General features: G+C 50.8%; 1 protein-coding gene across 2 annotated transcripts in view; it reads left to right on the top strand.

Moving 5' to 3' along the window:
- The window catches only part of SMARCA2 (SWI/SNF related, matrix associated, actin dependent regulator of chromatin, subfamily a, member 2), a 191,004-nt gene that overhangs the window by 21,691 nt on the left and 153,083 nt on the right, over window positions 1–16,230 (top strand). For both annotated transcript variants that reach the window (XM_006881321.1, XM_006881320.1), the window contains exon 4: window positions 5,262–5,517. In XM_006881321.1, coding sequence (XP_006881383.1) covers window positions 5,262–5,517 — 256 coding nt within the window. The remainder of the gene's footprint in view (window positions 1–5,261; window positions 5,518–16,230) is intronic.

Genomic DNA, 16,230 nt, shown 5'->3' with positions numbered 1-16,230 from the left:
GTAAGATTCTGTACTGTCCTGTAGGGTTCTGTCCTGTCCGGTAAGATTCTGTACTGTCCTGTAGGGCTCTGTCCTGTCCTGTTTGGTGGCAGTTGTAATCAGCTCATGGACAGTGCTTGGTGTTTGGTTTGGCGTCTCTGTGGGAGCAGATCGCTGAGGCTTCTCCTGTGGAGCAGATGGTGGGTTTGAACTAGTTTACTGGAAAATCTTTTCCAGTCTGAGGGAAGTCGTAAAAATGAAAGGACAGAGTTGTCCTTATCGGGATGCGTACGTACAACATCTCATAGTCTATTAGGTTCAACCCCGAGTCCGCATTCTAGGGCCTCCCTGGAAGTGATCACTCAGGTCCCCACCTCCGTCTCCCCTCATTGGGCACCTGTGCTCAGAGGGCATTTCGCAGTTACTGGAGTGTGTGCTGTTTGCAGTGAGAGGCTTCCTAAGAAGATGTTGCATTTTGGGAGCTGAGCACTTTAGGAACAGACGAGCTCTGATCTTCCCCAGGTGATGCTCCAGGAGCCCGTTAGCACGTGGTTAGAAGCAGTTTTACTCGGCACACCTGGGCTCACATGACTCAGAACTGGTACTACTGCAGCTAACAGCAGCACCAACCAATCAGTGGTCAGGAAGAGGTACATTTATGGATGCCCGTTCCTGGCTTCCTTTTGCCCCTTTTCTAATTTATTTGTGTGTGAAGAGGACCCTCTGCTAGGCCGTCTGCCTCAGCCGACTGCCGCTGGGTCAATCCCAACAGGTAGCACCTCAGTAGGACAGGGTGGCACAGCTCCGTAGGATCCCCAAGCGTGTAAATCCCTGTGGGAGTACTACTACCCTTAGGTGTCTTGGGACTCATGTGTTTACCGTTTCTGTCCCTAAAACCAGGCACAGCAGTGACTCCAGCCCACTCTCCCTAAGCCAGGCTGGGATTCACTAGACTGGTTCAGAAAACTACCCTGACCCCTAAGAGGAAGACTGCAGCCAGCCAGTCTTTCTGTGTCTCTGACCATTAAGCCTAACTTGTTTCCATGGGAGAAGGGTTCAGAGATGACGGAAGAGTGTATCTGTCTTCCTTCTGAGCTTGTCTGGGAACACTAGGCCTGTCAGGAGGAGAGTGGACAGAGCCATGATGATGGGCATCTGGACTGGCCGCCCGAGGGCCACACCAGACCTCAGGGAGCGCTGATTAGGCTCATGTCTGATGGTGGCAAGCTGCCTGCAGCATCCTCCGAAACCTCGCTGCTGGGGAGCTGAGTCTGGCTCTGCAGTGACCTTGTAGGACAGAGGGTATCCCCATAGGGTTTCCAAGGCTGTGATGTTGGTGGAAGCAGACTGCAGAACAGCTGGTGGATTTGAACTCCTAACCCTTTGGTTAACAGCAGACACGCTGGCTAGCACATTGCTGCTGTTGTTGAGGGCTCCAATTCATCGTGACCTTGTGACAACAGAACAGAGCCCTTCCCAGGCCTGGGCCGGCCTCGTGACCTCTGTTCCTGTTGTTGCACCAACTGTGTCAGTCTGTCTCCTTGAGGGTCTTCTTTTTCCCTGACCCTCTACTTCTGTAAGCATGATGGCCTTCTCCAGGGACTGACCCTTCCTGACCACATGCTCAAAGTATGTGAGACAAAGCTGCACCATCTTTGCCTCTGAAGAGCTCGTGCCTGCACTTCCTACAATAACAGACTCACTTGTTCTTTTAGAAACTCCCAGGAAACCACCTCGATGCCTTCGTCTCTTAGCTGACCCTCCAGCAGGTATCAGAGGCTGTAAATCTCACGGGAGGCAGTGGCCCATCTTTTTGCCAACAAAACTGCCAGAGATGCTTGGGCTTTGGGCTAACCACCCACCTCCCTCCACATTATACCACCAGAGCATTCGCCATTCTTCACAAACACTGCAGGGACATCTGTTCTCTTTTGCTCTTCCACGGTCATTGTCAAAGTCTATACTAATTATCTTAGCTCCTAATAATCAACTATGAGGAGAAGCGTGGCGTTAGGATTGGTGGACGATCTATCAACAATCTGCATTATGCAGATGACACAACCCTGCTCGCTGAAACTGAGGAGGACCTCATGTACTTGCTGCAAAGGGTCAAGGACTGCAGCCTTCAGTATGGACTGAGGCTCAATGTCAAGAAGACAAAGATTCTCACCACTGGACCAATTGGTAGCATCAGGATGGATGGCGAAGAGATTGAGATTGTTCACAGCTTCAGTTTGCTTGGCTCCACAGTCAACCCTCTTGGTGCCAGCAGCCAGGAAATAAAAAAATGTATTGCGATGGGAAAGTCTGCGGTTAGGGACCTCTCTAAAGTACTCAAGAGCAACGGTGTCTCTCTGAAGACTAAGGTCCGCCTGATACAGGCCATGGTTTTTGCAATCACCTGTTATGCATCAGAGAGTTGGACAATGACTAGGGAGGATAGAAGGAGAATTGACGCCTTTGAGCTGTGGTTCTGGAGAAGAGTATTAAATGTACCGTGGACTGCCAAGAAAACAAACAGATTCATCCTAGAGAGGGTTAAACCAGGCTACTCCTTGGAGGCAAGGATTCTGGGGTTTTGTCTGACATACTTTGGACATGTTGTAAGGAGAGACAGGTCCTTGGAGAGGGACATCATGCTTGGGAGGATGGAGGGACAGCGCAGGAGGGGAAGACCCTCTATGAGATGGATTGATTCGGTGACTGGGGTGATTGGGATGGGAGTGTCAGAGGCAATGCGATTGGCACAGTATAGAGCAGGGTTTAGGGCTGTTGTACATAGGGTCGCTATGAGTCTCAAAGACTCGACGACACATAACAACAACAACAACAATAATAAACTTGGAGGTTTGAACCCACCCAGCAGCCTTCCAGGAGGAAAGACCTTGGAATCTGTTCCTGTAAAGGTGTCCTGGAAAGTTCTGGGGGCAGCTCGACTCTGTCACATGGAATCATTGTGAGTCGACAGCACGTGACAACAGCAGGGACCAGCTGGTGGATTTGAACCACCAGGGTTTTGGTCAGAAGTTAAGCATTTAACCACTGTGCCACCAGGGCTCCTGTACCTGCACTGCTTCCAATGGAAAAAATATAAAAAGACATGTATTCTCACTAAAATTTTTTTAATGGGCCTCTAAAACTAAGATTACATATTTCCCCAAGAGGAATTTTATCTAGAATCATCTAGAAGGTTTACCTCATTCCCGACTGAGAAGGCAGGAAGGAGAGGGATCAGTGATGATAATACTCCCCTAACCCCCATTACTCCCCCCCCCATACACACATGCGTACATTTTCTTACTGGAAATTGAACAGATGCATCCAAGTTTGCATAATTTGTCTTTAAATGATTATGAAGCCTCTCTGAAGAGCACAGACTTATTTTTGTGACCATTTATTAAGTTCCGTTTCTGTATGAAAAAGAAGAGCATGGGAAGAGTATGTGAGATGCTCGGAAGCATGACTTTTGGTGGTTAAACATCTGCTTTCTGAGACACTACTATTTTTATTTACCAACTTATTTGGTAGAATCACTGAGCTTATAAATGATGTTAAAGGAAGGAAAAATTCCTCCAGGAAAGAGAGATGTACCACTTCTCCTTTTTGGCCCATATCTAGCAATTTGATTTGAACTCCAAAAGTTGAATGAAGGAAATGATTTTCAGTTAACTTGTTAAACATGTTAATAAGTTTGGTGGTTGCCTGTCTCTTTATTCCTATGGCATAAGAATGCTGTAGGTGTACTGCAATCCCAGAGGTGCACGGTTCAAATCCACCAGATGCTCTGCTGGAGAAGGAGGAACAATCTCCTCCTGTACCAGTCAGATGTGATTTGATGGTACACGCACACAAAATAATAAAATAAAAATTTAAAAGAATTCCACTACATATTTGTTAGACATCTAATATTATAATGCATAATAAGATATATGGTGTATAATGCACAAGATAAAAAATGTTTAAGAAGATAAAACATTTCTGGAGACTCTTGGCTCAGGCCTGCCACATGCTGGAGCACCAGTGGCTGGGACCACATGGGTTCCTCACTCTGGACAGCGCCCAGCTGCTGCTGAAGCCTAGAGTCCCACACAGACCCACGGCCTCACCTGATAGACGGGAGTACTTAAAAGGGCTGCTGTGTAATTTGGGGAGCACACCCAAATCCCGTCTGCCAGTGGTGTGATTTCTGCCTTGGTTGAACTTTGAATCCACTTTGAATTCTTGTTAGGAGCCAAGGTAGAGCTGCATGGAAAGCTGGCAAACCCTTCTCTTGCTCTAATTGGTGTGTTACCAAACAGACAATTCTGGATCATTTTTCCAGCATTCATTGACCAAAACCAAAACAAACAAGGAATCACACCCATGCCCCACGCGCCTTTCTGACTCCATGGGGGTCTGTCCGTGTGGAAGGCTGTAGCGTTTACAGAGGCGCACGCAGTCTCACGTTCTATGCTGAGGGCTGGCATGGTGAGTCTTCTCAGCCGAGGGCCTCGTGGGTTCTTCCCTGCCGAGGGCCTGGTGGGTCTTCTCTGCCGAGGGCCTGGTGGGTCATTCTCTTGCCGAGGGCCTGGTGGGTCTTCTCTGCCGAGGGCCTGGCTGACCTCCTACGCCAGACTCACTGGTGAGTGTGACAACGTCCCGTGGGACAGAGGCCAGAATCTTGTTTGGTTTTGTTTTTTTGTAATAACATTTTTATTTTTTACTGATTTATTTACAAAAGAATCTTTTCTCTTTTCCTAGCTTTTTTATTCTCTCTTTTAAAGCATCGATTTCTCCATTTCCCTTATTTTTTCCATTTGTTTTCATCTTTTACCTTTGCTCCTTTTCTCTTGCTTTTATACACTTTTCTCTTCCCTGTTTTTTGTGTCCCTATTTTCACCTTTTTCCTTTTCTACCTATTTCTCCTTCAAAGTGTTTTATTCTCTCTGTTGTTCCTTTTCTTCTTCCCTTTTCTTTGTCTTTTTTCATTTCCACTTTTCTGTTTTTCTTCCTCCTTCTCCCCTTTCTCTTCATTTCCCCCCCTTCTCCATCCCCCTCCTTCCCTTCACCCCCAGGTGTTTAAGGCGGGTAGTGTGTCCACTGCGCCCAGGGCACCCCTGCACAGCTGTCCATGTGCTGTGTCCCTCGGTCCACAGCTGTCCGTGCGCTCTGTCCCTCGGTCCACAGCTGTCCATGCGCTCTGTCCCTTGGTCCACAGCTGTCCGTGTGCTCTGTCCCTCGGTCCACAGCTGTCCGTGTGCTCTGACCCTTGGTCCACAGCTGTCCGTGTGCTCTGTCCCTAGGTCCAGCGCTGGAACAGGGCAGCATGATGGGCTCACAGAAGCTGTCTGCACCCACACCGAGTGGCCGGCCCTCGCCTGCGCCCCCAGCCGCCACACAGCCCCCTACGGCCGCTGTGCCCGGACCCTCTGCGCCGCCCGCAGCCCCCGGGCAGCCGTCCCCCATCATGCAGCTGCAGCAGAAACAGAGTCGCATCAGCCCCATCCAGAAGCCGCAGGGCCTGGACCCCGTGGAGATCCTTCAGGAGCGCGAGTACAGGTAATGCATCGCGGGGTGGGCTGCTGGCTGGTCCCGCAGTGCCAGGAAGCCTGGTGAGCGGGTCTCACCAGAAACGCGCACTGATGAGAGCGATTTTCAGATCAAAGCCATGAGGAGTGTGGTCCCCGGAGGGACGCTCCAGGGGCTCGGGGCAGGGGTGGTGCAGTGGTGGCGCGGGGGTAGAGTTCTCGCCTTCCACGTGGAAAGCCAGAGCTGGAACCCCACCATTGACCCCATGCACAGCCCTCACCTGTTGGTAAGTGGAGACTCAACACACCACTGTGGTGCTGAGCTAGTTTCAGGAATGCTGTCAGGCCAAGAGCAGAAAGAAAGGTCTGGTGATCCCCTTCCCAGCCACAGCCAGTGAGAAACTTATAAGTCACAAAGGTCAAGATCCCAGCTGACGATAGGGATGGAGCAGGACCAGCCAGCCTTCCATCTGCTGGGCGTTGAGTCACCGTCAATTACAGCCCTCCCCTGACTCAGCCAGAAAGTGCATACCCCCCAGGCCTTGCCGTACGTCCCCCCCCCGAGCCTTGCCATACCCCCCTGGCCTTGCCGTACCCCCCGGCCTTGTGGTACCCCCCCATCCTTGCCATACCCCCCCAGGCCTTGCCGTACCCCAGGCCTTGTTTGGCGCTCTGCTGACTGCCGGGCGTTCCAGCCGGAGTGCATATGGATTCAGGAGAGTTGGTGTTTTGACGGTTAGGTTGTGGGTTGTGGCCTTTGTCAGCAGGTGTTCCGAGGGAAGGCAGGGAGGTGCTGAGGCGCTGACGGTGTCCTATTTTCCTGGCCTTTGAGTTGCTGGCTCTGAAGCGTGCTGAGGACCTTGAGGTGTATCTGTCTTGTGGGGATTGCACTTGACCCTGAGCTGTGCTCAGGTGTGTCATGCATGCACGCTTAGTTTATTGCAAGGTGGTCGTGGTACCTCACACACAGGGAAGACCCCCCCAGACGTTCTTGTCAACCTGGAGCATCAGGATTGGGCCACATTAGTGTGTTAATTAAAGCCCAGCTCTTGAGCCTTCCAGCGTTGAGAGGGTGGCATTGGAAGGAAGGGCTGTCCTGTCGGTCATCCTCAGCCCAGGTCCTTGCAGCTAGATTGAGGTCGAATGCAGACAGCAGACTCTCTGGCAGTGTCCCTCTCCACAGGGACAGCGTCCACCTGCAGAGCTTTCGGCCTCTCCTTGTTCTCATTGGTGGGTTAATTCCTCCGGTCTTGTATGATTAGGGCCTCATTGGCAGCTGTGGCCTCAAGTCCATGGCACACGATGGAGCCTCCGGCAGGTCCATCTCCACAGGGACAGAGTCCGGCCGCAGAGCTTTCGGCCTCTACCTTGTTCCCACTGGGAGAGCAAAAGCCCAGGTTTGCTGTGGGTTCCGATAAAGGTCCCCTAGGCAGGATCCAGCTCCTAGCAAGTGTGTGCAGAGTAACTCATCTCGGGTTCACAGACAGGGCTGCACGTGTGGGGTGTGAGAGGCAGATTCCGCAGACTGAGTGTCGCTGTGTGTTACACAGCTGCCTGCTGGGCCGTGTGCTCACCTGCGGCAGAATTACGCTGCCGCATAGGTCAGCCCTCGTGGCTTCTTGTTGTCATATGCCATCGAGTCACCTGCGACTCCCGGCGACCCTGTGTGCCATAGTGCTGAACCCTGCCCTGTCCTGAGCCAGTGTCCCTGGCTGGCGTGAAGCTCGCGGCTCCTGGTAAGGAATCGCGCTGCTTTGAACCCACCAGCTTCTCCAGGTGGGAAGATGAGCATTCTCCTCCTCCCGGGCGGTTGGCCCCGTCTTGATGGAGTTCAGCAGCAGTGACCCCGGCATGCAGCACTCTGTGCAGGGAGCCGCTATTCAGAAGAGGACGCCTCTCAGGCAGTCCGAACCCTCTAAGGCTCCTCAGGAGAAAGGGGGTCCGTCTCCTCCTATGCAATTTACAGCCTCCAGAACCCCATGGGGGGTTCAGCTTTGAGTTGGTTCCCCGTCAGCAGCCGCAGTAAGTGGAGCTGACTCTCTTGATGTGATTCCTGAATAAGCGAGTCGGAAGCGTTGGGAAGTCGGTGGCGGCCAACTATCACTCAGCTGCTCTAGAATTCCAGCTTCCAAAACCAAACATCTCTGCTCTGAAGTCCCTGTGGTCTCAGGGTCTTTATTAACCAGGGTGAACCGCCCGGGTAACACTCGCATTTTGCACCTAGAAATGTCATGTAACACAGTGGACTTTTATTCAGCCTGTCCTTGGGTGTTTTCCTCCCATGATTTCTTTTGCTGACCCCCCACATGTCTTTATCTTCTTCCTGCCAGGAGTTTAGCTGCAAACCTTCCTTAAAGTGAGCTCACTGAGCACCTTTCTCGACGGTGATCTCAGTGGTCAGTCTCCTGAATATACACCATGTTGTTTCATGTCTTTGAGTCAAAGAGGCTGTAAATTACACAGGAGGAGTCTGCCTGTCTTTCTTAGGCAGAGTAACTGGTGGATTTGAACCTCATGCCTTTAGGTTGGCAGTGCAACTCCTTAACACTCAGCCACCAGGGCTCCCTGCACACTGTTACACAGTAGAGTTGATGTACTCTGTTATTTCAAAGTAACTGTGTCTGCCATTCCTGTATTTATAAGATAGATCTATCTATATGTCTGTCTGTCTGTCTACCTATCTATCTAATCTATCATCTATCTATCTGTCTTCTATCATCTGTCTATCTATCTATCCATCCATCCATCATCTATTATCTATCTTCTATCTAATCTATCATCTATCTATCTAATCCATCCATCCATCATCTATCATCCATCTATCTATCTATCTATCTATCTATCTAGCCATCCATCTAATCTAATCTAATCTAATCTAGTCTAATCTAATCTAATCTAAGTGAAAGGAAGCTCTGGCAGTGTTGTTCACTTAACCGTAAGGCTGCTTGTTTCCTGTGGATTGAACCCACCGGCTGCCCACTGGGTTGAGAGGTGGGCAGTCTCCTACCATTGTGACCAATAGGCTTGGACCCTCACTGGAGGATGACCAAGAGTCGCAGCTGACTTGTCCATAGGCGGTTGTTCATGGATGAACCCAGTGGCTACCGCGGTGGCCTCAGTCATGCCGCGATGCAGATGCTGGCACGGAAGCGAGTGTGTATGTGGGCTGTGACCCAAGGGCACACGTATGGGCGGTGGGGGAATCTGTGGCTCTGTTCCTGCCTTCAGGTGGGAGACCTGGCCCCTGTACCCCAGAGGAGCCACCACTTGTCTGCTCATGGGGGCTTGTGTGCCGACAGGATGCTGGGCAGGTTTCAGTAGAGCATCCAGACTGCGGCTGACCAGGACACAGATTGTCCCCAAATCAGCCAGTGACAACCTTGTATCGGGTAGTCTGATCCGGTCGTGCATGGGGTCCTTGGCAGCAGCTAACGGGATAGTGTATACGGCACCTAGATGTGTCCTGTGTACACGTTACACGTCCTTCAGTGACTGGTGGATCTGACTGCCAGCGGGCTGCAGCCTCTCTCTTGGAGTCAGCACTGCTGTTCCCTGTGGACTGGTGCCAGAACTCCCTCCCTGGGGTGTGTGTGTGTGTGTGTGTGTGAGAGAGAGAGAGAGAGAGAACGCACTCTGGCAGCATAGTCCTATCTGTCTGTCTATCTATTAATATATCATATCTATCATCTATCTATCTATCTGTCTATCTTTTATGTGTCCATCTATATTTAATATTAGGTGGTGTTGTGTTCCAGAGAGTCGGAGCCCACCCACAGCTGACCCTCCCGTGGGTTTCAGATGCAGTTAAGTGCACAGGAGGAGATTGTCCATCCTTCTCCCATGGAACGGCTGGTGGCCTTGAACCACCTGCATTTATTAGATATGTGTCCATATGTTAAACATTACAAGCATTGCAGGAGGTGATGAAACAGCTATTTCCCATCTCCCACTTCTGTGGCTTCACGTATCCCTTCCTGTTATAAGGTGGTATCGCCTTTGGAACGAGGGATCTGGATCTGGTCAACCTCAGTCGCACAGAGCTGGTGGGTCCTCTGGCCGAGAGCCCCCAGGGCCGTGTCTGGAAGAAGCAGAGGATAGGAGTGTAGGCATTGCAGGGCCTCTGCTGTCTTCTGTAGTCCTGGAGCTGGTCCTGCCCGGTGACAGGTGGTTCTGCCTTAGAGTTGAGTTGAATTCATCCCTCAGGCCTGTTTCCATGAAGTCCTCACCTGCCCTCCTGGAAGCCAGGAGAGAGACGGTGGTCCGTTTGGCGGTCTGCGTGGAGGGACCTACCTGCCTTGGTTTTGGGTGTGAGGAGGGCCTGTGTCCCTTCCTCAGTGGGTGGACGTGAGCAAGCTTTCTCAGGAAACCTCCTGACAGTTTGACGGACTTCAGCGAGTCCTGTCAGAAGTTCTCCGGAGGGCACTCATTTTGTTTCTTGGGTTGTTATCCTGCATTTACCTTGCCTGGAAATGGAAAGAAAATGGTCAGCGTCTTAATTTTTTACATCTTTCAAGCCGCTTGGCTGCTCTTCCTTGTTCGTTAAAAAAGCTGAATTTAGGCAAATTGGGCTTCTTTATCCTCTGGCTGCATAACTAGGCTTCTGCATGTGGACGCTTTGTCTCTGATTTGCACAAGTTCTCCTGTTGAATTCATCTCCCCCCAACCGCCTCTCTGTTGTTTCTTTTTCTCTCTAATAATCTTTCTTTTGTGAGGGGACTTTATTGCTTTCCTCTGTAGTAAATGCCAAAAATACGTTTCCATGTGTATTTTTAAATATATTTATTTTGGTTTTAATTTTATTATTTGTGTGTGTGTGTGTGTGTGTGTGTGTACTGTCAAATCGGATCTGACTGGTACAGGAGGAGATTGTCCCTCCTTCTCCAGCAGAGCCTCTGATAGATTCGAACCGCACACCTCTGGGATTGTAGCTCAGCTTCTTGCCACGAGGCCACCAGAGCTCGCCCATTTATTTTTAGCAACTTCTTCCTGTCCTCTTTAATTTGCACCCACGCCTCACCCCGTGCCTTATGTTAGATTCCAAAGACCAGGTTGCTACGGGAAAACCAACATTATGTGGACGTAAAGGATGACCACCCTGGATCACAGGATGGAAATACTACACTATCACACACACTCCTCACTTACTGACCTTGTTAAGGTAAAGGATCAGGTCGTTAAGTGAAAGCTAGTGTTAGGTGAAAACAGAGGATGGCCGCCTCCAGTCATAAACTAGAGGAGGACCACACCATTCCAGAACTGCTGGATGTCGTCATGACAGAAGTCCTGGAGTTCATCATTGCATAACTGCCAGACCACTGAGAATCTTGGCCCGGCCCCGCTGGCCGTGACCTTCATCTTCACAGCCATTGTGACCCCAGCCTCACAGCTCTGCGTTCATTACCGCCCGACGGGCATTGTTCATGTGCAGAATTGTCACACCGCCCACTTTTTGTTGGCACGGATGAAAAAGGTCAGATAACGAGATAGTGGGTAAGTGAGGAACTGTTAGGTGGCATCAAGTCAAGTACGACCCACAGTGACCCCGAGAATAACGTATCTGAGCCCCGTCCTGTCCTGTGCAGCCTCACAGTCTTGGACACACTTGAGCCCCTTGTGCCAGTCACTGGGTCAGTCCACCTAGTTGAGGGTCTTCCTCTCTCTCACCATCCCTCCATCTCCTCTCTAAGGAACAGCGTCTCCTAGCAACATGCCCGAAGTAGCTGAGATGAAGCTTTGTCGTGTTTGAGTCCAAGGAGAACTCTGACTGCATCTTCTCCAGGACGTAGCTGCTGTTCCCTGACCGTCCATTGGACCCCCAGGGCTCCAGAGTATTGGGAGTGGGGAGTAGGGGTGCCTGACTTCAGGGTCTTTCCCTGAGAATTAGATGTTGGCTAGTCAGTGCTACAGAACTGACACATTGGCATGTAAATGAACCCCACAAACGTGCACATGGAAAATGTATTTCACACTCAAGGAGGTTTATTTGGGTGAAGCAATTTTGACCGGAGTCCGTCCTGTTTGGTATTAAGTTATAATGTGGTACAAAAAAACAGTAGCTGCCAACCTGGAATGTTGCCTGTGCTCAAGCACTCCATCCCAGCCCTGAAAATTCCTTCTCAGTGATTACCAGTGGTTCCTTCATCAACGCAGTTATAAAACTCATCTCCCTCTGTGTGTCAGTCTCTCTGTCTTTCCTGCTTCCTCTCCCTCTTCTAAAATGTTTCTCAGCTCCTTGAAGGAACAGAATGTACCCAGTGTCATTTTCTGTTCAAATAACTCTCTTGAAGAAGTCATAAACTTCTCCTCTGGACCTGAACAAATATCTGTTGCTTCTAATGGAACTCTCTCTGTCTCCCCAGAGCAGTCACCCCCTGATTTACTGCGCAATCTGTATGGAAAGCCGGGTGACCTAATTCTGCTTCCATTTTCCCCCATGAGGAGGCCGGCAGGGAGGCTCCAGCGCTCGTGGTGTGGCCTCTCCAGCTCGGGAAGTGGGGCCCTGCATCCCTGTCACAGTGCCCGCTGAATCTGTGCCTGGGGAAATGAAATTGTCTGGAGAAGACCGTTATTTAAGAGAAAGATTTCTGTAGCAGCCCTGGCAGTGACACCAGAATGATGGCTTTTTCGACGTCAGAGAAGCCCCTCCCTGCCACCTCTGCCCACCCCCACGTGCCGAACCAAACACCCATGACGCATTTCACTGTGGTGCCAGCCTCCTGCCCCCCAAGTTTTACATTCTGTGCTCTGCCTCCCGAGCAAAAGTGGAGTTCCTCAGAGTGGGGTATTCTGAGGCTCACCCACAAATCTCTGGGCCGTTGAAGTAACATCTGTTGAGGCCTGGCCTGATTTCCTTCTGCCCCTCCCCCAGCTCCATCACCAGCCACCACTGTCCCTTTCCTCTGCCAGCCCTTGGCCACCACGTGCCCCTCTGCCTCCAACCCTGGCCTGCTCCAAAGCCCCACCTCTTCCAGCATCCAGTGGGCAGGTCTTCCTCCTCTTCCAGCTCCCAAGTACCCCATAGACCTGCCTCTTGTACCACCCAGCCACCACCTCCCCACCTCCCCCAGCACCCTCATCTACCTCAACTTCTCATTTATCCACCTCTTTACCTGCCCCAGCTCCCTTGTTGTTGTTTTGTGTACCTTCTCTACAGAACCAACACATAGCTGGCCCTTCAGTGAGTTTTTAGAGGCACTAATCACAGGGGAAACATTCTTTTAGGTCGTGTAGCCCTGGTGTGTCCACTTGCTATACAGAGGTAACTTGTGGTTGCTGTGAAGCTGAACACCAGGACACTGACATGTCACATGCGACAACGGTTACCCATGGTAGACAGTGTTTGGTGGAACTCTCCAACTAAAACAAGCTTGGAAGCAGGAGTGGCATCCACTTCTGCAGTAGCTTGCCTCCGGAAACCCTATGAACCTGGAGAAAGGATGAAAGTCACACAAGTATCAAGGACTTTCATTCATAGGGTCGCTATGAGTCACAAGTGACTCGATGGCACATAACAACAACAACAACAATCACAGGAGGGGATTGCCCACCTTTCTCTCATGGAGCAACCCGGTGTTCCTTTGGGTCAGCCAAGCAACTCCTGGCCACCAGAGCCCCATCTGCCCTAAATCACAGTCACCCAGCTCTCCGCTAACCTCAGGTCCCCACTGTCCGGTGCACTGTGAGCTCTGCTAACCTCAGGTCCCCACTGTCCCGTGCACATGATCAAGTCTCTCTAGTGTTGGCCTGGCAACTGCTGTTGTTAGGTGTCCTCAAGTCAGCCCCAGCTCACAGGGCCCCGTGTACAGCCGGACTAAGCCCCACCTGACCCTGTGCCATCCTACACATCTCTGCTGACCTTGAACCCATGATTGTAGCTACTGCGTAAATTCGTCTCATTGCGGGTCTCCTCTTTCTAAGCACTGACCTAAGATGATCTGTTTAGTCATAGAATGCCTGTAGTTGTTGGAAAGTCTAGGGGAAAAGCAGCCATTTCTCTAGCTTGGCGCTTCACCTGCTTGGCCAGAGAGTGACGGATGCTCCTGAGGGCCCTCTGAGGACTGGGGGTTCCCTGAGGGGGGGCCTGTCATCAGTGTAGGGCAGGCAGGAGGACCAGAGCTGTTCAGACCCCGCTGTGACAGTGCCTGCCCTGTGATGCGCCCTTTACCCTATGAAAGGAAAGTTGTCTTAGGCATTTGAAAAAGCAAACCACATGGGTTATTCTCTTAATGTCCAGCTGCCCCGTTGCATCACCTGTTGCTGGCCGTGGGCATGTTTAAGGAATTGGCGCATAAATGAATGGTGTTTATGGCGAGGAGACTCCGTAGTGATGATTCCATGAGCAAGGCATGTTGGGAGGGAAGCAGGGAGAGCCTGGACAGTTTTGCCAAAGGGTAGAAGTTTATTGTTGTAGTTTGAACAGACTCGGTGGCACACACCAGCAGTAATGGGTAGTAACGCACTGTGGTGACAAAGGGCTCAGGACATCAGAATCGAGAGCATGTATGTATCAGGCAAAACAGAAATCTGACATAAATATTGCATTTAGACCCTCAGTGAAATCTCAGCATGTCCCTGGCTATTTAAGAATATTTGACACAAGGCCTAAATGTGGGATGGGGAAGGGTGTGTGTGCGTGTCTGCACGTGTGTGTCTGTGTGCGTGCGGTGTGTGCGTGTGTGTGTGGGCACACACCTGTATCAGTATGAGTCTGTTACCGCTGGGGACCAGGCCTCGAGATCCCCATGGGGACGTCTCCCATGTCTGCCCACCATGGCCGTATAGAGGGCGTGGATGGCTGCTGTCCCTTCTTTCCTCTGCAAGCCCTCCTCCCCTCCAGCACCTGATTACTTCAAATTTTACTGTTACTTTAATAGCTTATGAACTTCCATTTTTTTCCTTTAAAACTGAAATATATTTAGATTTCAGAAAATAGTTTTTAAAGTAATAATATTTAGTCCAATTTAGCCAATATTTTTATCCTTCAAATTGAAAATGATATATTATAAGAAAGTAGATTGGATCTAAAAACCATCCTTAATAAATGAGACTGAGGAGATGGGGAAAAAAAAAGAATATTTGAAAATGATGGCATTTTATTTTCCTCCGAAAGCAGTTGTCACTTTAAATGGACACTTGTTTTGGTAGTGGGCTGTATCGAGCGTCCCATACAAGATGTTTTACAGCAGGTCAATAACAGCTTTTACTTTGTTAATATTAACACAGAGCCTCATGAGGGGAGCTCGGTTTGCGTAGTCTGTCCGGAGTTGAGCTGCTAACTCGCTGTGACTCTCGGGTGGTTAGGGTCCACCGGGGGCCATGAAGGAGGACGAGGTCCAGTTTTCTCCTGCGCCGTTGACAGCCTTGGAGAGCTGAGGGAGTGTGAGCTGTGTTGGTTCCCCCTTGATGGCAAAGAGGGAGGGAGTGGGCATCGTAAAGGTCTGACAGACCGTGCTGATAACTGGCAGCAGACTCCTTCACCATTAACTTTTAGAGTTCAGGTCTAGGGAAAAGTTTTCAGTCAGGAAGTATATTTTCATTATCTCAGCTATAATTGGAAGAAATTGCCTCTCTTTCTTCCAAGTGGCTGCTGGTGGATTTGAACTGTCAAAGAGGTGTCGCCTAGCAGTGCAGCTCCCTAGGGACCCCAGTGCCAGGACTTCGTGTGTGTGTGTGTGTGTGTGTGTTGTTGTGTGCTGTGGAGTTAGAACTGACTCATAGCTGATCCTCTAGTGGGTCTCGAAGGTTATAAGCAGCACTGGAGAAGAGTGTCCATCTCTTCCCCCCTGACCAGCTGGTGGATTCAAACCTCGTGCCCTCTCTGTGCGTGTACATGTGTGTAAAATATAATCGTTCTTAAAAATTCTTAAAATTTTATTATGCTTCAAGTGAACTCTAAAAAGCTGGAGGCTTTGAACCACCAACCTTTTGGCCAACGGGAATAATATCCCTTTTGTCTTGTGCTCTGCCTCATTTTGAGGAAGTTCCTGTAGTTATGGGCGCCCCTGGATGGGGACACCTGGCTAACATGCTTGGCTGCTTACTGGAAAGTCAGACGTTTGAGTCCACCCAGAGGTCCCTCCGAAGCAAGGCCTGGTGATCTGCTCCTGAAAAGTCAGCCCCTGACAGCTCCGTGAAGCACCGCTCTGGTCTGACTCACCTGGGCGCCAGGTGGACTCCACAGCGGCTGGTCATCTGCGGCTCTGCTTCCCGTGGCTTCTACGCTGGAAGTCCCTGCTGGTCCTTCTAGAGAAGCTCTCAGATCTGAAATCCTGTCCACTCCGCCGCCACAAACCCAGTTTGCCCAGTGGCCTCATTTGCCCTTGGCTGTCTCTGGCCAGTCCTGCGGACGGACGGAGGCGCTGGTTGCTTGGCAGACTCGTGCTCTGCACGTCCGGCCTGTGTTCTGAGGCCTCAGGGCTCATGGCCGTCAGCTTCATGGCACCAGGACGGGCAGCCTGGTCGCCTTCGGACGGCACTAGAGGCATTGGAAAGGAAGCTGTTTTGTCAGCTCTGCTCCCTGGCCTTGCCGGGCGGGTTTGGGAGCAAGTCAGCATTTTCTTCTCCTGAATGTCCTCCAGAGCACCCCTCAGCACGGGACTTGCCCCTCAGATGCTGATTCAGCCCCCTTCCTGGCTGGTTGGTGTGGAGAGTCTCTTTCTACATGGTAGACTCCCCAGGCTGCCATCTTTACAGCACCGGGTTGCCAGGCCTTACTTCTGCAGCACCCTGGGATCAGGTACACCAC

This window comes from Elephantulus edwardii, unplaced genomic scaffold (genome assembly GCF_000299155.1).
Source record: "Elephantulus edwardii isolate Elephantulus edwardi_28Jun2011 unplaced genomic scaffold, EleEdw1.0 scaffold00014, whole genome shotgun sequence".
NCBI lineage: Eukaryota > Metazoa > Chordata > Mammalia > Macroscelidea > Macroscelididae > Elephantulus > Elephantulus edwardii.
This window is presented reverse-complemented; position numbering and strand designations above follow the sequence as displayed.